The following is a 22,710-nucleotide window of genomic DNA, read 5'->3' on the forward strand; positions in this document are numbered from 1 at the left end:
CCTCAGAGAAATACTGTGATTCATTTAATATGTCGAAAAGACAGTCCTTATTTTTTTTCCTTTGCAGGGGATATCAAATATCCGCAGTGATAACCAGGGAGTCAGTAGAATAAAAAAAAAAACAGTACCAGGCGTCTCAAATTATCAAACAGACGGAAAATACACAAATGTGTAAAAGCAGTTTTATAGTCAAATATTAGAAAGAGAATATTAGAAATACACCCAAAATTGGCTGACATAAATTCTGTTAAAAGTTAAGTTGAAACATAACTTACTGGTAAAGTTCCCGGTAAGGAAGCATCAAAGAAAGATACCAAAGAGTTAGGAGGTGCTGCAAACTGGACTTGGGAACCAGAGAAAAGTTTTGAGTTGGAGCTGATCTGTGCATGAATTTCCAGACCCACAACTGGTACCCAAGGAGCAAGACTGAAAAGGAAAGAAAAGAGAAATGTAGTTAAATATCAATGATGTTACCTACACATAACTATCTATGATTCTATGTTAAAAAAACATAAACATCTAAAAATACAAGAATTAAAACCTCTTCATTTAGTTATTTGACAAAAACTAAATTGCAATTGTAAAAATTTGCAAACAGTACTGCAAATCCATCTACAGTGTGACAGCAAAGGTTGTGCTGCAATGCCGGAGACAAGGCACTAACTCAATATATAAAGACAGGACTGTATGGCAAAGGGTCTTGACTATACGCTGGAGAGAATGCTGTAAGAAAGAAAACGTAATGGTCTGAAACTTAACTTTGCCTTAGATGAGAAATCTTACAGAAATTAATGAGGCAAACTTGCATGCTGAATGAACCCTAATTTGGTACCCCATGAAAATCACAAAATCATCATAAATATCAATTACTTCTCATGCAGTTTGATAAATCTCCAGCAGACAGGTGGCATAATAAATCATGTATTCTTTGTCAGACAGTCACTTGCATGCTGGGAAAGGTGGCTCTCCAGAGCAGTGCTAGTAGCATATTAGCATAAACATTAGTAATGTGGTAATAGAGAAATCACAATTTCAACTAGAGAGCTGCTGCTCTCTGAACATACTCCATAGCATAAAGCTTCTCTATATCATGTGAAAAGTAATTGCAATTCTCACATCCATAACCTTTATATGGACAAGGGAAAAGGGTCACCTTTACAGTATGAATTGCTTGACAGTTTCTGTAAGTAATTATCTGGCCTTGTACAAATGAAGTGGCACAAATAATATTTCAGTGATGAAATCACATTTCTGTGGCAAGAGACTTCAGCAATGTAAGTACCCAGATAGCTATAGCAGATAAGCGAGCTATGGAAAAACATTAAACAAATATATCAAGGATAGTGCTCCTTCCAAAGGTGAACATAACACACTGCCAAGATTTTAGTTCTCTGTCTGCCCTCCAACAGCCGAGGACATCATAACAGACACGAAATTAGAGATGCAGATACCACTCGCACTGCTGCTTTAGGAAGAAGAGTATTGTCCTAACGGATTAAGGTTCAGATGTTTAAAGCATCCCATACATTTTTTTCTGTACTGAAACATTTTCTTCGGTGTTTTCCTCTACTCATACAAAATATCTCATTTTGGGAAGGCGAGCTGCCTTGGGACCCCTACCAGGGGCACGCCAGGCTCTCTCTTTGCCCGTGCGCTAACCACAACCGTGTCCCTGTGGCAGCCCGTGTGTGTCAGCTCGCTCGGGAGGTGCTGTCGCTGCCTCACCGCCCTGACAGCAGGCTGCTGAGGCCGCCCGCCCCCCGAGCCCGGCCCCACGCCGTACCCGCTCTTCCCCGCCGGCACCGCCCCACCTCCGGCGTTACGGGCGACGACCCGCGGGTGGCGGCGGGCTGGGACAGGGACAGTAATGGGGACAAGGGCAGCGATGGGGACAGGGGCGGGGAGGGATCCCCCCAGGCCGCGCCGCCACGCCCGGCGCCAGCCCCCGCCACAGCCCAGCGCCGCCGCCGCCATTTTGCCTCGCCCACGGCTCCGAGCCTTCCCCGCAGCGCCCCCTGGGAGATGTAGTCCGGAGAGCGCGGTGGCTGCGCGGAGTGGCGGGCGGGGGGACTACAACTCCCGGCAGGCCCCGCGCCTCGGCTCCGCCTGAGGGGGCGGTAATGGCGGGCGGCGGCCTCGGCGAGGCGAGGCGAGGCGCTGTGAGGTGTGGCAGCCCTCAGGGGAGCGGTGCCACAGCACGGCTGGGGACCGGGAGATCCACGCTCCGCACCCATACCCTGACACACTGATTAAAAAAAAAAAAAAAAAAAAAAAAGATGTTTTATAGTTGGTGTTTCCCAAATCTTGGGCGTCAAACATCACCTGCCTCGTTTTCTGTCAGCAATCTGATGCCCTTCAGTGGCAACCCTGGGCCTTGGCTGTGTGCGTGGAGCACTGAGGGCCAGTCCCTGGAGGGCCCCACAGTGTTATTGCTGTACAAATACACGGTAACAAGGATCACTGAATAGGCAAGTATCTTAGACGCTGTTTATGCAGCTACATCAAACAGACAACAGATTTAGCAACCTTCTGTCCTAAACCACAGGCCTGGGGAGCTTAAATGGGAATGTACGTTAGCTGTTGCCTGTCATCTTTGCTCTATGTCAGATACTGCCAATTGAAGCTAATCGGTCACAAAAGTGTGAGTAAGACTGATTCCTTCCAGCAGAGGACAGTGGTGCATATAAGCACTTGACAGCGTCTTACTGCCTTTATGCCCTTTACTCTCAAATGTGAGATGATGAAGGGTTTAAAATAATGTGGAAGATAATTCATTCAACTAAGAATGCTGTAAAACATTTGTTTCATTGTACCAATTCTCGAATATATTTATATTTTAAATGAATTAAATTAGCAGTTCTATAAGAAGAACCAGTTGAGAGTAACCGTCAGCAGACACCAATCCACAGTTATTTGTACCATCTAGTTGAGGGATATCCGTTTGTTGTTTTTCTTTCCTTGAAGAAAGTTCCTTCTGTTGTACTCAAAGTGTGACCAAGACAAAATTCCTTTGCAGTAAAGAAGAACTGGCCACAGGTGGTCTTGGACGCTTTGTGAAGAGTGGAAGAACCCTGGTGTGTCCTGTTTCCTCCTCTCCTGTCATGGAGTTCCTGTGTATGACATATCCTAATATAACACCAGTATAGCAGTCTAAGCCAATGTAATGGGTAAGATTTCTTGATAATTTTGATATGAGGAAAACCCTGTTGCTTTTTCTATATAGCCCTATGCCTATGCAATGTAATATGAAAACTATTTAATCTTGAAACTTTAGTATATTATTGTTATTTCTGTAACAGATTCATTCGTTTACCAATTTTATTCCATGAGCACTGTATTTTATTATTATTTGATACTTTGAAGGGATTGGCAGATTGTTTCAACCCAGCTATGAGGATGGGTTCCGAGTTTAACTCTAAAATGTTTTTACTGGTGTAAAAATGCTAAATTTTGGGTTATTTTACTTTCTTTTAAGCCTGTTATCCTGAAGTTTTCATAATATTCATATAATCATCTTTTAATAATAAGAATATAAAAGTTTTCATAAATAATCACTAAGAAGTTTAAACCTTATGAATATTAAAATCACGTTACTTAAAGTCTTATTCTGCCTTGGTCGCACAGGCTTCTGCCCTTTGTGCATATTATTTAAAAAGCAATGGAAGGTACAGAGGGGTTGAAATCTCCTTTCTATATCCAAAACTATTCCCCTGGAACTTTTAGCTATATGGATGTTGTCTTATATAGAGAGGAAGATTGGAAAGTGTCATTGTTTATGATTTAAATTGCCTCAATGCTATTTTAATACCCTTTCTAGAAAAAATCCCATTACAAAACCCTCTTTCTTTGAGGCCTCATGCCAGTGACCAAGAAGATAATAAATGAAAGCTCACATATCCATATACAGGAAGCTGATCAATCACAGACAAGCAGGGAATAATTGCCTTTCCCAGCAGCTTACTCAGAGTTAGGAAAGGCTACAGATTTGTTCTTTATGTACCTTGCACAGCAGCCTCTACTTTGCAGTGTGTTTATAGATCATGCTGTGTCTTGGAATAGGAAAATGTCTTCAGCACTGCATAAAGATTGGTATGATGATAGTTCAGTACTGACTATGTAGACTTGTGTCTTAGAGAGGGTACATCCAGGGGACACTTTGCTCTGACTCTGATTTTCTTACTACCTTAGGAATTTAACCAATGTCTGAGAGGAAATTGTAATTTTTTAAAGGACAAAAGCCCAACGGTTTATTGTTTAAGCCATAAAAATGTGGTCTGTCCCACTTATTTGAAAGAAGATCCCTCTGAATTTCAGTTTATAGGATCTGAACTCTAAATACTGCTTTCTTGCAAGCCACGTTATTATGCGTGCTTGGTCTTTTTGCAGGTTGTAATATGTCCTTTTGGAATAGCAGGGAAAGGGGTATTTGTTAGATATTTCACAGGCTGTCTGCAGTGTCTTATTTCAGCATATGAAATCAGGAACAAGCAGGAACCCCAGTTAGATTTTGAAGTAGAGGGTGTGCCTTTTTGCAGAGTAGAGCTGTAGCCTTATCAAATAAGCAGATGTTGTTCAACAGAGAACAGTGATGAAGAAGGTTGTTAAGTTTACAAACAAACTGTGGGAAAGGATGCTTTCAAACTTTTAGGCCCCTAATGTTATCTGCATACCTTGAAAACCTTTCATTCGTTCTACAGGTATAAAGAGAGAAACTTTCTTCTTTTTCTGCAACTTTTAACTAATAAGGGCAATGATTTTCCACTAGGACCATTGGTTCAGTTTGTCAATCTACCCATAGTGAGAAATGATAAAAAAAAAAAAACAAAAAACACTCACCTTGCAGGTGGGAAAAGGGTATTTCTCTTGAACACAAGAGACAGTATTTAAGGAGCTAATATGGCTTGCTCATATGATCTGCTGGCCGTGTACATGTATGCATGCATTACATGATAGATAGGGTGATAGAAGGGGCCTTGTATCAAAGTATGTTAATGTAAGAAATGGTATCAACTCTTTATTGGCAAACAGGTAATGCCATTGTATTTCATAAAAAGTATTATTACTTGGAATTTAAGGGCCAGATGTAGCTAGAAGAAAAGTCACAATAAATATTTACACATTTCTGTTATACAGTAACAGAAGTTAGAAGTAACATGCAGATACTAACAGTTACATAGAAGGTAAATTCATTATTCCTCAGAGGCTGTAGCAGGATAGAAACTGTATTTTTGCTTCAGTGAGGAGAACCTCTTATACTATGGCTCTCCTCTACTAATTTTCACATGGTTTGTCTTGCCTGGCAGTGCTGCAGTGAACAAGTGGCTGCACCTGTGGTTTGAATCAGGTGTTGGCAATCTGGTAACTAGTGCCTTGGTGCACTGTATGGCTGTTTGGTTCAGGGCACCAAATTGGAAGCACAGTGGCTGCTGAGCTTATTGTGGCTGGGAGCCTTGCAACTTATTCACCAAAGGCAGTATTTGTTTGAGAGGCTTCAGTGCTATTGATCATCTTGTGGTGAGTGCTACTGCTAATCCTGCTTTCTAATCAAGTTGTTTTGACAATGTGAAATTCAGTTATTGCATGTGTTATGCTTTTTTTTTTTTTCTTTTTTTTTTCCCCCCCCAGTATGTTTTTACCATATTGGTGTTGATTCTCAGCAAAGTTATTAAAGCTTCATTATGAGCCTATGGTACTTGTGGTATGGCTTCTAGTGCTCAGGGATTCATTTCATCTGGGTGGAAATTTGTATAATTTACTTCAAGGGCGATCACTCCTTTTGGTTTGGACACACTATAAAATACAACGTTTTCCAAGTGTTTAAGTTGTAATATAGTAGTTATATTAAGCTTATATTTAGATACAATTCAGTCTGTAGGGAATGTGTTTTGCTGCTGGTAGTGTCTTGTTGTTGTGTATCTTTTTTAATAGTATGTTTTTCAAGTAATGGGAACTGTATTTGGAAAGAACAGAGTCTAACCTAAAGAGTCCAAGTTAGAGAAAAGTTCATAAAGTTATCATGTGGCTCTCATGTATATATTGCCTGAGGGGGCACAGAGAAGAAAATGATTGGTAATGTTTCAGTTGATCTTCAGTTGACTTGTATGTTCTTTAATTGTATTGGCACCAACGTGAAGGTCCTTGAACTATGTCTTCTGAGGCTGTGTATTCGCTTTAGCCTTGTTCTTTAGCGCATGCTTTCTCTCTCTTCCATTTAGAAGTGAAACTAACTTAACCCTGTTTGTGTTTTTTTTTTTAATTTATTATTATTCTGATTTTTTTTCCCCTGTGTGCATTTTCCAATGAAATTTCAAGGAACTATTATGCCTGAGGCCTGTTATTTCCTAAATTAAGAGCAACAACTCTTGTTTCAGACTATCTGTGACTTTAAATGTAAGGTCAGAGATATAATATTTCAGTAGCATATGGTTTCACATAACCAGTAGTAGACCAAGAACTTTTTCCCTTAACCCCAGGATAAGGGAAGGAATTAAATACTGTTGTACAAGACTAAATCCTAATTGCTGCTTCTGAAGGTAGCATGATGTAGTCTTGCAGCTTGTCAGAAGTATTTAGTTTTAGACAAAGGATACCTTCCAAAATGCACTTGAGATATAAATTGTCTGTTCTGGTATCCTTTTAAATTATTTACGATTTCAATTTCATGGACTCATTTATAAGATTCCAGCTGACAACCCCACCCCAGGAAAAAATAGACACGAAGATCTCTGTTAAGTTTGCTAAAGAGTAAAAATTTTAGTTGAACAGTCAAATCAGGAATATATATCTAAGTGTTTTCACTGACTAAGAGGAGGCATTAATGATCAACAAAACCTTCAATTACTAGTGACTTTTTCTATCGTGAAAAAAAGTGAAGGAACTGTTTGAAAGAGTTGTCAGGCAACATAATGCTTGAAGTAAGCCCATTATAATAATGACATTAGTCTAAAATTATTTTTTTAATCAAAACCAGTTTAAAGGTAGTCTCAATTGTTGAATCTTGTTAAGGCTCTGTTTTCAGAGAGGGATTTTATTTAAAATGTGGGATTATTTATAAGTTGAATATATTTTAGAAGAAAATTATATTCTCCAGCCTTAGCACAGTGCTTCGAGTGACTGCCTTTGGTGGTGTTAGCAGTAAGAACTACTTTTATTGTGTGAAGCAATAAGGATGTGAATTAAAACTGTTCTCCAGATAGAACTTTGATTAATTTCTTCTGTGCTTTTAGTGCAGTACTGTGCATGAAGGGGAAAGACAAAAAATATTGCAGGTAGATGCTCAAAAGCTTTGAATAAAGTTCCATGTCTTCACGTGAGGCAGCCCTTGGCTCACCTTGTTTCCATGCAATAACACAGACAAGTTTTGCTTGTTTAGAGTTGATTTTCAAGGAGTGGTTTATTCACTTATTTTCAAGATGTTCTATATTCCTACACCTTGCCTTCAGCTGTTTACGGCTATGTGTTGTCATGCATCACCCAAGTGGGCTCAAAGAACCCAGGCTGAAAGCCCTCATCCTGCAAGACAAAATGTCTTTACACTCCGACGTAAATAAATTTTTCCTTCTATGGTTGCGTTGTTGCCATGAGTTCTACACAAAGCCTGTAGCATTTGAAACTATCACATTTATCTTCTGCTTTCTTGGTAAGTGACAAGGATGTTGATTACTTTTCATCATTATTTTTTCCATCTGTACTGTATTTAGGCCATACCTTTGTGCTTGATAACTTTTCTGATACCGAAATAGAAAAATGTAAGTGTTTCTTCTTCTCATGAGTGAAAAGCGAATGCCAGGGTCCTTCCTTGAAATTATTCATCCATTTCACTGTTTGAATAATATTTATCCCTGTACAAACTTCCAGTGTTCCATACTGAAGTGATGAGTGAAATATAGAAGAAATGAAGTACCACTACGCAGCAGATCAAGTGGAGAGACATCCCCCAGCCCACCCTTTTTTTTTCATCTTCTATTCCCAAGACTCAAAGGCTGATTGCTTACTAATCCAGGTCATGATTTCTTCGTGGACCTGGTACAGATAGTCTTATTCACAGGCACTAATTGAGAGCTTGCAATCAGTGTCACATTGTGACGACATAGAAATTAGTCCCTTTGGGTACAGAAGAGGCCAGAACACACAGGAGCAGCTCAAACTTGCTTCCCATTCTGTTACTTGTATATCTAGTGTCCTAACAGAAAGGACTGCCACCAAAGTTATATCAAATATTTAATCCTGTGTTGTTTGTTCTTTCCCTGGGGCGCCATCAGTTCCTGCTGCCTGGTTTGAACCGCTGCCCACCAGTGCCAGATCTATTTCACACAGGCTGCAGACTGATCAAAAGATGGGGACAATATTCTACCAGAATCTTTTTTTTAATTTCATTTTGAACTAGGGACCTGGATGCCAGTGGGGTAATTTGGCCCACAATGAATACTCTTGAGATAGTGTTTTATACAGATCGTGTTAAAGTGGGCCTGTCTTTCAGTTTATTCTTTAGAAATAGTATGAATAATTGTTCAGTCTTGTGTCCAACAGCTGTATTAAAGCAATATATCTGTATAAAATATATGGGTAATACAATGATTCTTTTACTGTTGTTTTAAAGGTATGGTAAAGAATTAAGTGCTGCTGTTGTCATCTTCCCCCCAAGTAATCTCAGATTTGCCCTTAAACTTCGAATTACAGAAGTGAAATTCTCTCTGCAGAAACTTCTATTAACCTATCAGTCAGTAACTGCTGTGGGACTGAGGTGCTTTAGCTTCAGAAACTGATTAGTAAATTGCAGTCTGAAGCCAGAATGGAAGAGATGCTGTGTGCTTTGCACATATTGCAGCAATGGCTCATTAAGCTTTAATAAATTGGATAATCTTTAAAGTTTGTATTTCCTCCTTGCCTTGTCCAGTATAGCAGTGTGTGCAAGGAGTTCAGTGCAAACCAGCAGCAGCGCAGTATAGCCTGACTGTGTCAGAAGGCTGTTTCCATAGGCCTTGTTAAAACAAAACTCTAAGGGAATTCAGCAAGAGTTTGCAATGAGTAAAGTGTTTGGGATCGATCCCAAAACTTCTGTGAAAGCAAACCCAGAAGAGTTCACATGTGTTAGACAATTGAGACAATGTCTTTGCCTAAGGTACTTTAGAGACCAGCCTTTCTAGCTTCACCATGTGCCCTTCTTCTCAAAGTATTGGCATTTATAGGATGGTACATGGCTTTCTGTCTATAAAGTAGTCTGAAATAGTATTTCCTTTTTTCATCCTTCCAGTGCTCGCAGCAGTGGCCCTAGCAGCTGTAATAGCATGTGCATGCGTTGCTGGCTTTTGTTCTAACGATACCTTTGATCTCTTCTTTTTCTGCTACTGTACACATTAAAGCAACACAAGTGATTCCATCAGGGCAGTAGCACTGTGAGGAGAAGTGATATTCCGTGTCACTAGACAATTAATGTTTTGTGTTGAATGTACAGGAGGAGGCCAGGAGTGCAGTAGTAACCGTGTATTGGAAGGCCATGTGATAGATCTGGCCTCAGCAGCACACTTTGGATTGCTGCTTCCTCTGCTACTGAGGTGGAGATTCAGTGAGATGCATGTTGTATATTCAAACGGACTTTTCCATGGGTGAAAGAAATGCACATATGTATCAAGAGATTTTCTTTTTCCATTTATGATCTTCAATCTCATGGTACTAGACAGGAAGTGTCTAATTTGGGGAGCAGTTTATTACCGCTATATGAGTCATGCAAAATTTACTGCTCCTTCTAGGTCCCAGGGAGGAGAGATTTAACCTCTTCTTGGAATCTGCATCCCCAAAGCATGTCTCTTGTCTTCTTACCATGTTCTGAAATACCCAATTAAGCATTAACTGGGGAAAAAATATTTTAATTTGTCAATTTGTTCATGTGTTGTTTTTTGATGGCAATCTTCAGTGATTGCCAGCCACAAAGGGCAGGAGCAGCACAACAAGATGTGCTCTGAGATATGCAGGGCTGGACATACTGTTTATGTACGTTGTGCTAGGTAACGCAAAGTACCGTATTCCCTCGATGTAAAGGGGGTAATCTGCCTTCCATGGTAGTTATCATGTGAATTCTGATGTCTTGTAATTACAGCCTTGCTTTCCTAGTTTGTGATCATATTTACTTGATCTTTCTCAATCACTGAATGTTTCCAGGTTTTAATAGTTGCTTGCTTCCTTTGTATAAAATAGAAAATGGATTTTTAAATTAAACAAAGCCATATGTTTAGTCAGGAAGATTTTACTCTAACTTGAGAAGGAAAAAGGAGAAAACTTTATTGGGAAAATACAGGCAGTCTATCTGCTAACCTCTTCTGGACTGAACACAAAATGAATTTTTGTCTCTTTGTCCAAAATGTACTTCAGAGATCTGAAAATGCATGGTGGTAGCATAGTAAGTAAACAGAACACTGCAAAAGTATCTTCAAAGGCCAAGGAATAGCTTAAATACTGTTTGAAATTGTGGTTGATATAAAACATTTCCAGTTGGATCTTGTATAGAGTAATTACTTTTGACAAGTTAATTTTGCAAGTGTCCAATTAAGCTATTCATTCATAGCTTCTCTTCACAAAGAGGCTGTATTCACTTAGATGTGAATTTCTACTGTGCACCCAAGAACTGATCCAAATCCGTGGAATATGAATTCATTTAAAGGGCAGCTCTTCATTTTGAGAGTTTGAGAACCCAACTCCAGATCACAAGACTGGCTTAAATCAGGATGGCCATGGTGGATTTTTTTGTGTGTTGTGTGTTTTTTTTTTGTGGGTTTGTTTTTAGTAGCAGTAAGTGCTAATTTCTTAATTGCTTGGCTTCTATTCAGTCTTTTTGAAGCCATTGAGAGTCATATTCTCAGTTTTTCTTTAGATTCACTTTAATTAACAATATGAAATCAAATTTTAGGGGTTTGCTTTCTCATGAAGCCCCCAGACTCACAAAGCTGTGACTTCAAATGGAATGCCAAATACCAAAATGTGTGGTAGAATTAGAAAAGACAGAACTACTAACTTTGTAGAAATGTTCAAGTAAATAATTATGGAGTGTCCTGTCTTTGAGACTGCAGGATGGCACCTGGTATTTTCAGTTGATAATGGAAACTGTTGATTCACTGCTGTTGATGGAAGTGGAAATAAACCAAGACAAGAGCATGCTGTGATTATTCAAAAGGTTCAAGGCTACCTGTAACCTGCCACAATCAATCAGGTGGTTGGTTTTTAGGAGGGAACTAATTATATGCATTAAAGATAGACTTTGGCCTCTAGAAGCTTTAAAAAAAATAAATATAAATTAAGTATCCAGTGCTTATCCTCTGAGTGAGCAGTGCAGGATTAGGGAACTGCTATGCAATTAATCAAGCTAGTGATTATACCAGGCTGAAAACTCAGGGGACCAAATTTATTAGGCCCCAGGCAGGTAATTTACATGATCTGCCCTGGTATTAGTGAGGTGAATTCAACAAGATGTATGATAGTGCTGGTAGTTAGTGCTTCCCCTTAGTCATCTGTCCTGTTTTTTCACTTGCACGGAAAGGTCTCTAGTGGTAATGGACCAGACCAAAGCATAACTGAACTTTATGGTTCCTTGCTGCTGACACAGAAGTTTGTAGGTTGCTGTTCCAAATCCCTGTGAGGGGGAGAAAAGCACGGACGTGGCAGCAAACATGGACTAATGTTTCTGGACTTCTTATTTCTTGCATTACTACCCTGAGAGAGACCCTCTCACTTCCCACTCAATGTGTGTGTGTACTCACAGACTGGGTACCTACATGGCTGTTTACAGTCGAGACTTCAGTACTTGAATTCTCTAAATTCCTTTGTCTGTTTTGAAACTTAAGCTATAAATGGATCTCGGACAACAGGTTTCACACAGGGATCTAGATGTTGGGCTGTATCATCCCCCACACATAGTTGAGATTAATTCCATATCTGTTCTGCAACTCTCATGTTGACACCTGTTTGAACACAGAAAAGCCTGGCTTTCCCTGCATCGCATGAAGTCACTCAAGTGAGAGAAGGGGGCAGGCCAGGCCATAGGAGTGCATGTTGGGAAAGACAACTGGAAATTTTGAACATGTATTTGATTTCTAGGAGTGGCAGGGGAGTCCAGTGGCTTCATCACCAGTTTTGTCAGTGCCACCGAGGAAGTGTGTAAGCAGCAGAGATTGTATTTCCCCAACTCTGTTAGCTCGCCTTTCTCAGAAGCTCTGCAGTCTGGAGGAGACTCTCTGTTATAACTTACTGAGTGGCTAAGGAGGCCACAAAAATCTCTCTAATGTAAGGCTTTTCTTGACTTCATGTTCATCACACAGACTGCTATTTCAGTACCATTGACCTTGGCTTCCTAAACGTGGCTCGCCTGATGCGATTTATCTATCCACTCAGTGAATAAATAATAATAATAAAAAGAAAACTCAGTATTTGTATGCTGGGATATTTCTCTGAGATTAATTTTATAAGAGAGCTGAAAATCACTTTATATATTGGCTTTGGTATCCAACTCTGGGAATTATGTAGAGGTTAACAGTAATATAAATCCTCCATCTAGATTTTACAGCATTGTTTCTACTTTTTTTTTTTTTTTTTTTTTTCCTAGCACAGTTACAGTAGGTCTGGGTTCAAGTTCGTATTGTTCCCTCTTGCATCATGGCTTGCTTCTGTATATGAGAAAATAACTATAAAAAGCTCAGTGTCCAGGGTATGCCTCTGACCCCTGTTTTGGTGCAGATAATGTGATAACTCCTGACTCTTAATACAAACAAACACCAGTTTGGGTATAATTATCCTTAGCTGAAGCAAGAAAGCTTCCCTAAGCTCCGTTCTGAGGACAGGAAAAACAGCAACAAACTCCTTGTGGTCTGAGTTTCAGTGACAATAGCATTCAGGATGCAGAATAAATGTATTTGGGGAGAGAGGTGCTACAAATGTTAGACCTTGAGGATTTTCCAGGTAGAAAAATAAATTCAGATAGTGCAGTCTTAACCAGGCTGTGTCCAAGTTGGTGTGGGAGCTGAAGAGGTGGTGAAGTTTTTGACTGAGAATTATTAAAAGAAAGCTCAGTTTTAAAATAAAAATATTTTTTAAAAAAGCTCAATATTAAAATAAAACATTTGGTGTCCAACAGGTGTTGGCAATGAATGACCAGAAAATCTGGTGAAGTTCAACTTAAGTTACTTTAAAATATAATTTAAAACCAACCTGATGTTCTTTTAAGTCATATTAAAAATCAAACTGCTTCTCAACAGCCATCTATGTCAGCAAAGTACAGGAGTGGCTGCATTTTCTGCCTGTAATTAGTGGTAGCTGAGAGAATTGTGGTGTGGATTTGGCACAGCACTTACTGCCAATGTAACAACTCAGCTGTGTATCACGTGCTGGCAATTGCGTGTTTCTTTGCATGTCTAGATTCAAGCTCTGAAGCTTTCAGTTTCAGAGTTTATTCAAATATTTCTTAAGTATGTCATTAGACGTTAATATACTCAGAGTGCTTCGTATCTTATATCACTGCACTAGTATTTCACTAATTAATCTTCATTTCATTAGTTATATGCATTAGTGTAGGCAAGCACTCCAGGCTGGATTCATTGTCCATGTAATATGTGGTACAATGATTTAAATACAGGAAAAACTGCTCTCTAGGGTTTTTAAATGAGGCAGGAGCATAATTTACATATTAGGACAAATCAGGACTAGCCCAACAGTGGATGGTAACTAATTCAACTAGGTTGTAATGCGGGGAAAGGGCAAGTGGAGTCACAGGGGAATGTGGTTTATTGAAATGTGTGTATATGTAGGCCTTTCAGAAAATTCCTTAGGATGTCGAAAGTAAATGTTCTGCCTGTTCTTCCCCTATTCTGTAAGAGGGAGGTGGCCTCTAAGTCTGACCCAGTCTAAATATGGTCCCCAAATGGACTAAACTAAGGGCAGACAACATTTGCTCTATCTACTGTTCTGTCCACCCCTGTACCAGAAGTAAACACCACCTCTCGTGCAGCAGAGAATGAGGCAGGTGTCTGTGCTTCGGTGTATTAGCACAAACCACAGAAGAGTCTAAATGGGTTTGGATGTGCTGGACTGTGAGAAGAGCTGGCTGAGGCACCATCATGGTTTTGCTGTTCTGCCTGGGCTTCTATGTATGCTGCTTGTATAACTCGTTCCTGCAGCGGAACAAGCTATTTGCTTGCTCTTTGCCTTGGCATAGCTGTGCGAAACCGATGGCATGCTTATCCTTTGAATTCGGTGACACTGAGATGTAAATTACTACTCCTTATTCATATGTTGTCTAACTCTGTCCTTCACAAGAACAGATGAAGTTCCAGAGGCTAATAGCTGTCTGTGCCACATTGGGGAGTTTCTCAGTGGCGCAAATAGCCCGATAGGATTTCACCTTAATGAGGACTACTCACTCACCAGGACACACAAATCTTAGAACATTAAACAAAGCAGTAAAACCCTATTGCAAGATATTTTTTTCCTAAATAACATAAGTACTAATCTAACTACAATATTGATTAACTTATTGAGTTTGTCCTGTATAGTTGCATCAAATTTCATTACATTCATACCTACTGGAGCCTGTAGCCATCCTGGTGGTTGCTGGTTCTTCTTAAAGATAAATAACCTAATGAAGCTAAGAGGTTAAACAATACAGTGGTACAATACCTATTTTTATACAGATGAAAAGAGCCGGAGACCAGTGTGCAATGCTTCAAATAATCTTATTCTTTATTACTAATGTACTTGCCTCATTTGCTCTGTGCTTGTTAATGGTACTGTGTTACCCATTAATAATGCTTTTCATTAGCTCCCTTTTATCACCTTCTCCTTCTGCAAATAAATATTGCAATTGTTACTAAATCATGTGTAAGGGATGAAGATAGTTAAACGTTTCTGAAAAGACAAGTTATTTTAGCATGCTGTGATTAGTTGACAAGTGAACACAGACATATTATAAGCAGGCAGATATTACAGTGTTGTTGCATTGTCATTTTTTGAACTTAATTTTCTTCATTTTGGTTCCTAAGCATAATTAGTATGTGCATGTATGTGTCAGGTGCAAGAAGATATATATGTCTGTCTAGAATTCACGTAGCTTTTAAAAATTTTTGGAAGAGAGCAGGGAAGCACAAAAAGCTGTACAGCTTTGATGTATTGCTTCTCAGCTGCAGTAATGCTTAGCTTTGATTTAACAAGAAAATTCTCAAGAATTTACCAGCTCTCAGGAAATCTTACAGTGGATCACACTCCCTAAATTACTACTTTAGAATACTTTACTTTAAAATACTTACTTCGTAGAAGTTCGGGTATTTTTTATTTTCTTTAACGAACAGAAGTTTTCCTGTCTATTGTTTTTTCTGTCCTCAGAGCTGGCAGTTCTGCTTACAACAACTGAATGATTGCTTGGGCTATCCTAGGCCAGAAAGCGGAAGCGGACTAGAATGGGTTAGATGCTACAAAACAGTTTGAAAAGAAAGAGGGTATGCAAAGAATCAGGAATTATTCTTGGATCACAAGAAGTTGTCTGTGCCAGTGTTTTGAAACAGGATGAACTACACTGATGGCATTCCTGACAGGTGTTGGTCTAGCCTCAAGGACCTCCACTGCCTTTACTAATGGAAAACTTCTGTTATCTAATGAGTTCTAACATGAGTCTCTCTCTTTTTTTTTTTTTTTTTTTTTTTTTTTCTGTGACTGAGACTAAAAAGAGATCTTTAAAGCCAAATAGTCCTTTTTGTCTTTCCTATTATCTGATATTTTTTTAGATCTCTGATCATTGCTCTTCCCTGAACTGCCTCCAAGTGGTCTGTTTTTTCTGAAATGTGGTGCCCAGATGTGGATGCATAGCTTAGCTGTGCTGGCTAGTTATGCCACTTTTGTCTTTCAGTTTGTATTTGTTTATGCATACAAATTGTACAATTGATTTTCTTTTTGTATGGTACTAAAACAAGGAAACAAAATCTGTTTAATTCGTGTTTGTGATCCTATGGAACCAGCAGAACTGATACTAGGCGAGGTGTTCTCCATTGTGTGCTTGACCAGGTAATTACTCCTGTCAGAGCCCATGAGCTTGTGATTCTAACGCTTTCCAGTTACTACTAGGAGTTACATAGATTTTCTTAAACACATTAATTGTTCTGCTTGAGAGAAAAAAGTTTAGTTCCTTTTCTGTAAGAGAAAATGATTGCAATACAGAAAACTTTTTAATGATGGTAATTGAAAAAATGAGGTGGTGAGTCAGTCTTCTCCAGGGGATTTTTTGGAATGTAATGCCATTGTAGCCCATTTGACTTATCAGTTGCACATCAAGATTTTTTTTTTATCAGGGTTTTTTCTTTTTACCCTCGCTGAATGAGTTGGAAGAGGAGACTTGTTTTGAAAATGTACTTTTGCAAACATACAATGGTGTTGCAGTCAAAGGTGACGATCACCTCTGGAGCGATGGCTTATCCTGTCAGTTCTAAAATTCTGTTAAAACTTCAGAAATCTATAGGATTCAGGGACTTTTTTTTTTTTTTTTTTTAAGTTTTCTGTCATTTAATTTTCATAATGATCCCTTACAGCATTGAAATCAGAATGTACATTTGATCATTAGAATATGTGTGTTTGTAAAAAGCTGGTTTTAAGGAGAATCAATCCTTTGCATGGAAAACATCAAAAAGATGGAAATGATCAGGCGAGGGTACTGTTATGGACTGGAGTATGTGCACGAAGGTGAGCTCTGTCCCTGTGGCTTGGGCAACTGAACTGATAAAGTAAGTAGGTTATCAGACCACCTCAGTCCAAAGTTCCTGTGATATCTTCATAGCACAGTCCAGTAGTCATCTAGATGGAAAGAAAATGACTTCCTACCTGGTCATAACATGGACTTTGTTGTTCTGAGCATCAGCTTTAGGAAGAGAAAGAAGAGCAAATCTTCAGTCCCCTTAAACAGTCAAATAAAATAACAAGAATTAAGGAGGAAGGTCTGAAGTTGTGCCAGTTGTCACAGGAGCGTGGGAACTGATGAGAACTTAAAAGGCTTTCTTCTTTCTAATTAACTTAGGCATCTCCATCAGCATCCCTGGTCTCTAAAAAGCTGTTATTTCAAGGCCTCCACAGAGACCAAGATGTGTGACATTCTTCACCACACAGGTGATCTGCAAAGAGGAGATGGTGATGCGAGATCCTGAGACTATGATGTGGGTTAATAATATTTACTGCAATTTTTGTGATCCTGTGGATTTCGTGAAAAAGAACTAGAGCTGTTGTGAAATTCTGGTGACTAATTTGCTTATACTGTCTTGTAATTGCAACAATAAAGATTAAGGTGAGATGCAGTAAATTGCCCCAGTGATGATTTTTGAAGCACCATCTGTGGCCTGATCCTTCTGGGTCTGTAAGAGTGGTATTGTTCAGGAATCTGTTGTGTGGCGTACAGGCGGTTTATTCTGCTTGTGCCTGCTAATCAGCAGTAGCCTGTGTTGGTGGGGGATTCCTCCACAAGGAAAGATGATGATGCTTGTCATTGCTTTTGGAGCAGAAGTGCTTCCCACAGGCTATAACATCGTGTTTTATTTTGATTGTCAATTTCCCACAAGACTGCGTTTCCTGAAAAGGGCGAACAATTAACCAAATGCTCGTTATTGGGCTTCATGTGTTTGAACACAATCTGATATAATTGATTCAATTCCACTAAGTAGCACGCGATGATGTTGTTATTTTAGGTGCACTGTACAGGGGAAATTGTGGAAAGAAGAACTCCCTTATGTCATGTCCTTATTTTGTGACCTTCGATCGTGACCAATCCATGTTCTTCAACTAAAAACAAAAAACCCTTAATCCTGTAAGAATACATCCAGGATTCCCTGAATGCATCACTCAAAGGTGACGTAAGGGAATCCATATTTAATTTGTATACCTTTCACCACTCAGCTCCTTCAGTTAGCTTCAATTCAGTCACTGGGCCACAACAGGCAAAAACTAATTGCTTGTTCTTTGCCAGTTTTACAAGCAGGACAATATAGGGTGGTAGCAGAGTAAAAGGAAAAAAAAAAAAAAAAAAAAAAGTACTACTATACTCCAGAAGATTTGAAAGAAATCTTACCCTTGCAGTTATTTTTAAAGGGGACAGCAGAGTTTTGCAGTCAGTATTTGTGTTGTGATGGTGAGAAATACCACCAAGAGGCATATGCTATGCCATCAGCTGAACCTCCCAGGACCTTAAATTAGCAGGTGCCCTTGTAGGAAACCTACCACTAGGAAGGCAGATAAAACCTCAGTGGGAAAGCAGACTTTTAACGCTGTAAATTTTACTTCACTGCTGTGCAGTGGCAGTACTTCCTTGCCAGTCAAGCTGGCATCCCATTGTACAGTTGTCCATATGAAAAGAATGTGCTGAAGTGCCAGGCTGAGCAGGAGAGTTGAGATATGAGCACTCTGTGGCCCAGTCAGAGCTTGCATGCAGCGTGTGTTAGTGTGGTACGTGCCTAAAACCTTCCTGGTCATCCCAGATCTCACTATCTTGTAGCTTTGGCATTTGGCATGGCTTTCGTTTGGAAGAGCAATACTTCCTTCTATTGATTTCACACCTGTCACTAGTGTGTACTTATTACTTTGTAGTATCAGTAACATAAATGTATTCCTATCAAATGTTAATGAAATGGGATTTTACTGCGTTAAAGCTCCTATCAATATTCATCCTTTGTTTAAAGACATTTCTCCCAGTTTTGACCATTTTTTATTTACAAAAAACATGCATGCACAAAAAGCTCACATGATATTTGCCCAGAGCCTTTTAATCACTTATTGGACATTGTACTTGTAAGGTACTTTCATTAGCACTAGTTACCGTTCATGTTTTATAGTGCTGGTCAGTTAGAACTTGGTTACTGAATGAAGCAGTTCAGTGATGAGTGATTACTAAGCAGAGCACATCTAAATTCAAAACAAGGTCTAGGGATGGAGTGTACCTTCATGTTTGTAGAAGTTTTAAGTTGTCCCTTCTTTCCTTCTGCTCTTAGCAGGTAGTAATAATGCTTAGGTAAAAGTTTGTGTGATAATAATTAGCTAAATGCTAATACTGCTTACAATTTTTCCTCTAAATATCATTCTGCAGGTTTGAAGTAATCTTTTTGGCCTGATATATGCCTCAACGTATGCAAATGGGATAAATATGTGTTAGGTCATAACATAAACAGAGACATCAAGAACATAAATGAAGACCTATAAAAGGACAGATTATAGTAGAAGGTACTTGTTCACCTATGTAATTCCAGTCCCATTGCAGTGCCTTTCATTCAGCTGCAAAACCTAACTACATATCATTTACTGGAATAATATTTCCAGTTCCCTTTCCTTTCTACCCTCAAGTTACGTGCTTGTGCTTGTTTGTGCTAAAGCTTGATTCATTAGTTACTGAAATTAGTGTGATGTTAAAAAGGTTGGATGCTGCTGAAGACTAAGAAAAACTGGTTAAAAAATAGGAATTTGAAAAAGCAGGGTGAAATGTCTTACTGGAATCTTTATTGCAGATAACCTCAGTTCATTGTAGAATAGGAACTATGGAAAATGCATTAAATCCCGTAATGGTAAGCAGTCAGCATTGAAGATTCTGTATCATATAATAATTTGTCTTTAATCTTAATAAACGCTTTAGCTCGTTTCAAGCGGTTTTGCTTCATTTCATGTCTTTTGCTATAGGCTTGAACCAAAATCATATAAAGTAAATGAGAAGATAATATTTCACCTTTACATCAATAGGCTTTGGATCCAATGCTATGACTCATGGTAGCTCTGTGGAGTTCTTATTATTGCACTTGACTGATAATACAATGGCTATTCAACTAGCCAGGAATTTAAATAGATTTTGGGAAAAAGGAAACTTTTCTCATTTGGCACGCAATAGAAAACAAGTTTGGATTTTTTTAATGCTTTGCCTTTCTTTATAAAAATGTTCTTTGGGTGTGATTTGTAACATTGCTGATAATGCAGATATGCTATTGGGCAACACCTAGCTTCAGATCTGTCTGCATTTTATGTCAAGTTTAGCTTGGCAATCTTCAGCTCACGTGCACAAGCTTTTTTAGCAGTCTGTAGTTCCTGTAGAATAAAAACAGCTGCAGGAAGGAGAAGCAGAAGACTTACAAGTATTCAAGTATAAAAGTCCTCTTTTCAGTCTGATACTGGTATGCTCAGGAAAGGCTACCTTCGCTGTGTGCATAGGTTGCTTTTTAGAGATGCTTTTATAGAGCTTGGTTCCTGTGCCTCTGTGTTCTGATGTTCCACACGTTCCTAAGCACAAAATAAATTATTTTATTGAAGTAGTGTCACTCGCCATCAGACCAGGCTTCAAGACGTTAACTTATTTTTATACTCAGAGGGCGTATGAATGAAGTCACGGCTGCGGCAATACTCCCATCACAGCAAGAATTTGTTGTTCTTGTCTAGAGCAGCAGAGTATGTTACTTTCAACTGCTGTTTGCTTTGTTCTCATTTTCTCTTGTATTATCAGTGACAAATGCTAGTGAGATATGCAACCAGCAGTCTGCTCTCTGACTCAGGTGGTGGTTTTTTTGGTGGGGAAAGTGATGGGAGCAGTGGGTGTGGGTTGTTTTTTTTTTTTGTGTCGTTCTTTTCCTTTTTAACAACTCAGTAAATTCAGTGTTCAGTAGCTAGTCTGGTAGGTGGGATTTCAGAGTTGCATTCTTCAGTCAATTCTTTCACTTCTAGGTTCGTGTTTGGAGCTCACATCAGCCTTGTATCAGCACTAGTATCATCTTGTTCTTCAGTAGCCATGTGAAGTAAGTTACTGGTTATAGAGTAGTTTGTAATGGATGCATTGGATCGTTGACCACCGCTGCAGCTGTCAAGCCGGCATGCAGGATAGCCAGGAACAGAACGGCAGTGGAAGCTTCTCTGCTTCCTCAGTCTTAGAGGAGAGCTGTTGTGAATGGTTTTAATGCAGTGCTCTGTCCGTGCTTTAGCTCTGTGTATAAATGCAGCTTTCACAGTTTTTAGTGTCTTCCCATCACAAGTTCAGTGACAGTTGCACTGGAACTACTGCTTATGAAATGCACGAGGTTTATGGTCTGTAAGACTTCGAACTTTGGAAGAAACCCACAAAGCTTGAGGAAAGTGTAAAACCTCCCCAGGTATGATACAATCCAAGGACTGCAGTGTGACCCTCTCCTCTGAGCGTCATGTAGGACTGCTCATACCCACTGCACGCCCAGCACAGAATTACAGCCCTGGCTTTTCTCATTCTAAGCCACTGTATAATTTCTGCACAAAGCTCTTCCTTGGTGCTTGGAGAATAAAGTAAATGCAGCTTTCTTCTTGCTGTAATGAGTTGGGAGTATTTAAACCTTAATTAGGGCTTTGTGTTACACAGAGTAATGGTTTCATTGATCAAATCAGAAATAAGCAGAGGGAGGGTTTGGGACAGGTAGATTTTAAGATTTGTTTACAGTAGTTTCTAGTCCGTTTCAAAATTGCCATGGGCAATACTAGTAAACCTGCAAGCTTTTCACTGCACCAGCTGCCTCGAAGAACAAAGTTCCTTGTTCTGAATGCTGTATTAATTTGAGGGAAAGCACTGAACTTTGTTTCTTTGTTTGATGTAGAAAAGAAACCTGTTGTTCCCGAAGTTGCTTTGTTTTACTAGGAGGAGAGTTGGGGGGGAGAAAGCAGCTGAAGTTTCTGCCTCTGTTAGAATTTCATGACAGTATGTAAGCAGTTATATTTCTCCTGAGCTGTCAGTAGCTCAGTCTTCTACTTTGATTAGATCCGTGACTAAAAAAATTACCATAATCCACTGACAGGCTTGAAGAAAGCCATAATAAGACTGATAACAATGTGTCAGTTAAGAGGCTATTATATTTTACTGCCTTACTACAGCAGACTAAAAATCTATTCAAACTTACCATTGATATAACTGGAGCCTTTAAAAAAATAAAAAAATCTGTTGCCTGCCCTAGTCTTAACAATTACGCCAATGGGAGAAAGAGCTAAAATATGTACCTGTTTACATGAGAGTTTAGATGTTGACAGTTTTACTGCAGGCATACGGAGTAGCTACAAATACAGGATCTTTTTTTTTTTTTTTTTTTTTCTTCTTTAGATGGCAAACTTAGGAATCTGGGCTAGAAGCAAGCACAGGATGAAGAATATGACTTTGAAACACTACGAAATGACAGCTCAGGCTTGCAAAGTCCTTTTTGTGGCATCTTCACAAAACGTTACGTATCTAGAAAGGGAAATGTGATCTCTGCTTCAATCTCTACTCCTGTTACCTGTCATCACCTACACAAAGTTCTCAGGGTAAACCAGTGCAGGCCTTATGCTGATGGAGTTTATACTGTATTTTTGGGGGGTTAATTTCTTGGTATTTCAGTTAGAGATATTTTACTTGGTTGTTTAGATTCAGCAGGACAAAGTTTGGTGTTGACAAGAAGGTTGGTGGCATTGTCTGTCTGCACGTTGGGCATAGAGGGTAGCCTGAGGAATGGAGTTGGACTTCATGATCCTTATGGGTCCCTTCCAACTCGGGATATTCTATGATTCTGTGACTGTGTTGACCCTCTGGCATAAATTAGGGAGCTATAAGACATAAATTAGCAATGTGCTTTTCATGTTGTCCTGTTGGAACCCTTGAAGTTGCAAATTGTGGTCATCGCTGCTTGTTATATCATCTGCTACAACCACAAAGAACATGGCTCTCTTATCTTTGTATCCTTT

The 22,710-nt window shown here is 39.2% G+C and overlaps 1 protein-coding gene and 1 long non-coding RNA gene across 4 annotated transcripts in view; one reads left to right on the plus strand and one right to left on the minus strand.

The window, feature by feature from the left end:
- The window catches only part of GATB (glutamyl-tRNA amidotransferase subunit B), a gene marked incomplete at its 5' end in the record, with an annotated part of 43,209 nt that extends 41,235 nt beyond the window's left edge, over nt 1-1,974 (minus strand). The window contains 2 exons of the mRNA XM_084516806.1: nt 276-426; nt 1,784-1,974. Of these exons, the coding sequence (XP_084372932.1) occupies nt 276-426; nt 1,784-1,974 (342 nt within the window). The remainder of the gene's footprint in view (nt 1-275; nt 427-1,783) is intronic.
- A 289-nt stretch (nt 1,975-2,263) lies between these two features.
- The window catches only part of LOC311435614, a 211,857-nt gene continuing 191,410 nt past the window's right edge, over nt 2,264-22,710 (plus strand). For 2 of the 3 annotated variants that reach the window (XR_014692266.1, XR_014692267.1), the window contains exons 1-2: nt 2,264-2,468; nt 3,017-3,167. This is a non-coding gene — a long non-coding RNA (uncharacterized lncRNA). Of the gene's footprint in view, nt 2,469-3,016; nt 3,168-5,404; nt 5,515-22,710 lie in introns of those variants that run through there. The other variant, XR_014692268.1, reaches the window with a different exon arrangement.

The sequence above is a fragment of the Aythya ferina genome (assembly GCF_964211825.1).
Source record: "Aythya ferina genome assembly, chromosome: 4".
In the NCBI taxonomy this organism is placed as follows: Eukaryota; Metazoa; Chordata; class Aves; order Anseriformes; family Anatidae; genus Aythya; species Aythya ferina.